This window comes from Octodon degus, unplaced genomic scaffold (assembly GCF_000260255.1).
Source record: "Octodon degus isolate 3935 unplaced genomic scaffold, OctDeg1.0 scaffold00031, whole genome shotgun sequence".
Taxonomy (NCBI): Eukaryota; Metazoa; Chordata; class Mammalia; order Rodentia; family Octodontidae; genus Octodon; species Octodon degus.
Genome location: NW_004524607.1, coordinates 11271163 through 11277618, shown reverse-complemented (window position 1 = coordinate 11277618; position 6456 = coordinate 11271163). Strand labels below are relative to the sequence as shown.

At 49.1% G+C, this 6456-nt stretch overlaps 2 protein-coding genes across 6 annotated transcripts in view; one reads left to right on the top strand and one right to left on the bottom strand.

The window, feature by feature from the left end:
- The window catches only part of Dnaaf5 (dynein axonemal assembly factor 5), a 55553-nt gene extending 51310 nt beyond the window's left edge, over positions 1–4243 (bottom strand). Inside the window, exons 1-2 of the mRNA XM_004629580.2 lie at positions 3661–4243; positions 2648–2832 (exon numbers count right to left, since the gene is read on the bottom strand). Of these exons, the coding sequence (XP_004629637.1) occupies positions 2648–2832; positions 3661–4228 (753 nt within the window). The 5' untranslated portion in view covers positions 4229–4243. The remainder of the gene's footprint in view (positions 1–2647; positions 2833–3660) is intronic.
- Prkar1b (protein kinase cAMP-dependent type I regulatory subunit beta) overlaps positions 3662–6456 on the top strand; it is a 131554-nt gene continuing 128759 nt past the window's right edge. The window contains exon 1 of one of the 5 annotated variants that reach the window (XM_004629584.2): positions 3662–3766. The gene's annotated coding sequence lies outside the window, so the exon portion shown is untranslated. Of the gene's footprint in view, positions 3767–4362; positions 4442–6456 lie in introns of those variants that run through there. The other 4 variants (XM_023713410.1, XM_023713411.1, XM_023713409.1 and 1 more) reach the window with 4 other exon arrangements.

The window sequence follows — 6456 nt, the reverse complement described above, 5'->3', positions numbered from 1 at the left end:
AAAAAAAAAAAAAAAAAAAAAAAAAAAAGAAAACTATATGCCTAGCCCGGGAGTCACCAGCCTGAGGGTAGCACAGGTACTTAGCTCAAGGTTAGTTTCAAAACCACACATCCCAGCAGTGCAGTGACCTGGACCCAGAACTGCAGTTGTGTGGGATGAGGACTGCGCTCTTCCTGCACAGGTGCTCCGTCCCCACCATTCTCCCCAGCTCCCCAAAGAGAAAGCGCTCCAGAGGGAAGAACTCAGGAAGGTGGATGCTCACATCCTGATCCTGCTCTCAATTCACCAGTCAGCTAGGCCAGCTGCGCTTTGTTTCCTCCTGGGTAAGAAAAGATCACAGCTGTCCTCTTCCCAGGAAGGATGCCAGCTGAAGTCCCTGCAGGCCCTGTCCACATGACTCCATGGCCTCACACTGAGGTGCAGCAGCTACTAACAGCTTCTTTATAAGGTGATGGCAGAGGGTGCATGGGGTCCCAGTGTAGCCTAGGTTGTTCCATAAGCTGGGAGAAAGCAAGCTGCCCAAAGTGAGCTCGAAGACAAGGGTCACACAGCTGGCATAACAAAACGAAGGTGGCACCAGACCTCACATTCCACACCCTGGCAAGGTCAGTGTGGGTACCCTTACCATTAAGATCCACACACAGGCAGGCAAGGGGAGTCGGCCCTAATCAGTCTGGGCCTCAAAAACTAAATCTTATCAGAAGAAAATTGAAAGTAGTTTCATAGTGCTGAGTACTTTGTGGAGGATACTAACATAAAAACACAACAAATCATGAAAACAGAACATGAAGCTTTTGAAGGTACAAGTGAAGAAGCAACCAATGGCTTACATCTTTCTTCTGCTGGAGACGCAAATCTGTGACGCTAGAGTCAATGATATGTTAACACCCATAGCACTGATGAACAGAACTCAAGCCTCCTTCCTACAGACAGCTGCTGATGCTGTCAGCTACGTGGGCAAGATGCCAGGTACAATCACACAATTACAGATAGCCATTGACAGCTATGCTTTTTACAGGTAACTGTTGACATAGTTATACTATTTATAGAATTCTCCATAGATAGTTACAGCATTTATGGAGAGTTTTTAACACATAGTTCTTACACTATTTTGAGGATTGATTTAGCTATGACACAAAGCAATCACTTTCCCCGTCAGCCGGGCTCCACTCTAGGCTCAGGGAGGTGCTAAGTGTTCAGGCTGTGGCATGGGCAGTGCTACTATTTCTCGCTGGTTCCTGCTCCCAACTTCCAGACTGCCCTCTGCAGCTGGGATCTTGGGGTAGTAGTGGTGCTGAGCTCGCACTCTGCCCTGTCCTCCTCTTGCATGTGGTTGGGGCAGGAAGGATCCTGTGGGCCATCTGAAGAGGCAGCTTAGCCAGTACCCTTTGTGGGAGGCATCATCTGTCCTTGAGGACTCTTGTGTGGATTAAATCAAGTGGGTACAGACAGCTTACAAGAAAGAAGCTGCAGAGTGCTGGATTTTCACCACAAGAGTGGGGGCCTGCCACCTGGATACCCACTTCTCCTTCAGTGGCCTTCTAGCTACTGTGGACTCTGGCCACGGTTCCTCCCACCCCACCTGACTGGAGCACATAACTGTTCACCTGTTTCCTCCCTTTAGGATAGAGTCTTTGCTTTGTCATGTAGTTTTAGCAACACAGAGCCTCAAATCAAGTGTGCTTGGGCAAGCCATATTTTACCCACAATAAAGCCAATGCTCTCATCTCTACCTGTCTGCTCGTTTCTCTGAGGTTCCAAACCCCAACAGCACAAATTATCCCTACAAGCCTCTCCAGGCTACCCTCCAACCACTGTGGCTTTCCAGTAAAATCTGCCTTGGTAGAAGAGCATGTGAAGGATGCTTCTGCTAACAGAAGCACACACAATTTAGGATTTTTTCCTTAGAGACAGTATTTTTTTTTTTTTACTTTATAATATGCTTTAATACAATCTTATTACAACCATTCTAAACCTCAGTTCTATATGTTTGGCTCTGAGGCTAAAGTAAAGAACATGCTTTGGAAGAAGCCTCTAAATAAAAAAATTTGAAGTCTTGTGATAGTTAACAAGGCACTTTGGATAGATTTTAGACAATCTGATGAGCGCTAGCTATTTCAAAAGTGAAAAAAATAAACTTCATCATTTTACAACTCCATAGAGGCTGTACCACTCTACTAACATCTCTAGTCAGGCTAAATCCTTTAAAAGCCACATGGAATCTTTAAACCATTGATTTATTTTTGGCAGCTTTCTGTACAAGTTATTGATAGAGACAATAATTATAATAATCATTTCCACATTGCCTGGAATGAGACTATATAAATATTAAAACAATTCAGCTTCCCTAGTTTTTCAAGACATAAAACAGAAACTTCTTGTGACTGAGTAATCATTGGTGCATTTCACACATCTTTTTTTTTTTTTTTTAATGTATTTAGTACAGGGTCTACAGGGTTTCACTACACACATCGAACTTGTAGTGATGCTCCTGTTTCCAGCCTCCCAAGTGCTGGGATTACAGGCGAGTGCCACCACGCCCAGTCTTCACACACCTTAATAACGAGAAAACCAATTAGCTAAATCAGCACATCCATATGTTTCTAGGGGAAACAGAACAAACTGTCTAGCAGAGAAATGCCTTTACCTGAGAGACATCATCAAAGAGCCGCTGGGCAAAGTGTGACAGCACATCGTCTACGGACTTCCCGTTCCCAAACTGGATCACTGTCCCTGTGGCTTCGATGACAGCCACCCGGACTTTCCAGTGCTGGTGGGAGATGGTGTGCATCAGAGGGCTGATCAAGGACTCCGACTGCATGTGGAAGTGGTCTGGGGGACAAGGAGGCACCAGTTACACCCTTGTGCCTCATGCCCCTCAGCTCTGTGGCTGTCAGCACCTGCGGACATCATCCTTTCCCCACTCAACATCAACCCAACCTGACACTGAGGGCCCTTGCTGGCCTCCTCTCTCACTACTCTTCCATGGCCCTGGTGGCTTCCTGGGCTCTTTAAATGTGGTGCCCTTATTCTGCAAGGCTGGTTCCTTACTGGTCACAGATTTCTTAATTAAACATTCCTTCTCCAAGGAAGCCTTCTGTCAACCCTAAGCAGCACCTATTGTTCCAAATCTCAGCCTAAGAAGCGAAAGGGAATGACCCAAGGTTCAGAGCTGTTAGAAAAGTAGAGAATGAACTAAACGCGTGCAAGAGCGAAATGGCTTCTCTGTACTGAGAGCAGTGGCCCAAGCCAGAGACAGGAGCGTTGGAGTTGGAAAAACAGAGATAAAGTAGGAAGACGGAGCGTTTCTGTGATCAGACCTTGTAACCTCTGTCATTAAATTCATCATAGGAAAGGCAGTCCATCAGAACCACCCAACTCGGGGCCAGGGAGATGGCTCAGTGGAATAAGCGCTTCCCTGGTAAGCACAAAGGCCTGAGTTCAAGCCCCGGTTCTCCAAACAAACAAACAAACAGACCCTGCAGAACCACCCAACTCCAAACCAGCTTAGAAAGGATTTCTTCAAGGGGTCCGGAAGTAGGGATGAGGAGGGGTGCTTCACGTGGCATAAGGCTCAGATGTCACAGGAAAACGAAACGCACACGGAGGTGAGGGTGGGGGGAAAATGTCCTGGAGAAGGGGCGGGGCTTCAGGCCTCACCGGGCGTGGCGCGCGCCAGGGCGGCGGCGCACTCACAGCTCTCGCGTCGCACAGCAGCAAAGGGGTCCAGCAGCGCGTCCCGCAGCGCACGCACAACGTCGTCCAGGTGGGGCGCGAGAGCGGCGCCACCAAGGCTCACTGTTAGGCCTAATAGCTGCACGAGGGCCAGGCGCAGCTCCTCGCAGGCTTCGGGCGGGGGCCGCGCAGGATCGGGCCGGGTTAGGCGTGCGGTAAGCGCGGGCAGCAGGCGCGGCAGGGCGTCGCAGGGTCGCGCGGCGCGGCGCAGGCCGAGGTCCAGCAGGTGCACAGCTTGCGCGCGGCAGCCCTCGGCCGGGTCGGCCAGGAGGCGCAGTAGGCGCGGCAGCAGCAGGCGTGCCCAGGGGCCCTGAAAAGCGGCGGGGTCGGCGCTGGGCCCCGCGGTCTCCTCCATTACATGCTGCAGGGCTTCCAGCGCGCGCCGCCGTCCCAGCTTGCTGTCTGTTTCCAGCCCTGGCAGCAGACGGCCCAACACGCGGCTCAACTCCACCAACTCCGAGGGACCGGCGGCTCTCTCCGCCTCCGCCGCCATCTTGCGCGCGTTGCTTGTCTCTTAGGAAACCAATGCTTTTACGACTTACGCTGCGCAGATTACGGCATGACTTCCGGCCGGCCCAGCTTGCGGCTGGGCTCGAGCCTCGGGGGTGGGGAGAGGACCAAAGGGGTGTGGCCAGGATCTCGGGAGGAACGCGAGACTCTGGGGACCCAGTTCTGGGGGCGAGACTAGCGGCGTGGAGAGCGTGAGGTGACTGAGCGGGGAGTTAGGGGCTGGGCGCGTGCCTCGGGGGCGGAGCTACGAGGGCGGGATTTAGGGTGGTGTTAGCTCCTCGAGACTGGAGGATCCTGTCTTTGGGGCTAGACGGGTAGGCGGATCGCGGAGAATCCCGTGCTGTGTGATGTCCCCTCTAGGGCCTTTGTTCAGGTGGGAGCCAGTTTGCTCTGAAAAGGTGGAAGGTGGTAGTTGCACTTGCCCGGGTGCTCGCTGGCGAGTCCCTGCCCCTATATTTGCGCGGACTGTAGAGGGGTGGGTAACTTGCCGTGGGAAAACTAAGGGTTACCGCTTGGTCGGGTCTCCTTTGCTTTAGGTCATCTGCTGGATGCTCAGCATTGGCCCTAGCAGGGCCAGATGCACAGCTCCAGGGAGATCAAAACCCTCTTAACAGAATTCGAGATTCTCTGGGGGCTAAAATAAAGATCTCAGGGTAGCCGTATTTATTTGGTTGTCATCAAAGGAGGGGAGTATTGAAAGGGGGAAACCACTTAAAGCTTCTCCAAGTTAGTTTAGGAGAATTACGTTATCTCTAGGAAGGTTATCTTGTTGCACTCAGGAGTAAGATGCCTGCAACAATAGTCTGTATCTAGTTAATTGAGGTCAGGGCCACTTGCTTGTCCTTTGAGGCATCACCTGGGACCAGTGACTCATAGAGGTTCAATTGCTATGAGTGTGCTGCCCATCTCCAGACACAAGGCCTGGGCCTGTACAAACTCACAAATAAATTGATTAATGTTAAATCCCCTTTTATCAGTGGTCTCCATCAAAAGGGGATGTCAGCCTCGTGAGGAGCTCCAGACTGACTTTACAGTTTTCCCCAGGACAGCCCCAAACTAACCCTAACCACATAGGATTTGGCTGAGTCCTGAGACTGTCTGGCTCTCTGCTGTGGCACATGCAGACCTAGTCGTTTCCCAGCAACCCCAGTCCAGGGAAACACTTCCAACCCCACAGGTGATACCAACAGGGATGAATGCCCTCTCTCTCTTCCCAGTACCAGAGAATAAAGCAGAGGGCAGTGTAAGGGCCCTGAGGACAAAACCCACATTGGAACAACAGGTCACAAAAGTAAGCCAAGATCTATACACTGGAGTCACTGGGGTGGCTACCTGCTAGCATAGAGGAATTAAATGGAACCAGATATCCAGGATACTTTTGAAAATCATTTGTCATACCAAGAAACAGGAAAATCACGATGTGAAGGATGCCAAGATAACTCAGATGTTTGGAGTACCTGCCAAGTATTTTAAAGCACTCATTTAAAAATGCCTTAAAATAGGATGACCCATTTAAAAAAATTATAAACTTATTTGAAACAAAACATGGGAAAATTTAGCAAAAAGGAAAAAAAAGGAAGCTGTAAACAGCCAAATGGAAATTATAGAATTAGAATTTTGTTTTTTTGAAACAGGGTCTCACTATGTAGTTTAGGATAGCCTTAAACTCACTTTGTAGCCCAGGCTGGCATCAACTTGATGGCAATCCTGTTTCAGCCTCTTGAATGTTAGGATTACAGGCATGTATCACCATGCTTGGCCTAGAATTTGAAAAAATAATAACCAAGATAATATGTCCATCATTGAAGCACAGCAGAGATAATAGAGCAACAGAATTTACTGAGCTGCAGAAAGTAGAGTGGAGGAAAATGAACTGAGTCTTAGAGGTTTGTAGGATAAGAGTTGATATACCAAAACAAACAAAGGTGATATGCCATAATCGCAGAACAAGAATGGGACTAAAATGCATTTAAAGAGGGCTGGGGAGATAGCTCAGTAGGAAGGGCCTGAGTTCAATCCCTGGTTCTGCAAAGAAAAATAAATTTTTTTTTTAAAAAAAGTATGGGCCAGGGAGATGGCTCAGTAGAATAAGTGCTTCCCTGGCAAGCGGAAGGGCCTGAGTTCAATCCCCGGTTCTGCAAAAATACAAAGCAAAAAAAAAAAAAAAAAAAAAAAAAAAAGAACTAGTGGCTAAAAGCTTCCAGATTTGGT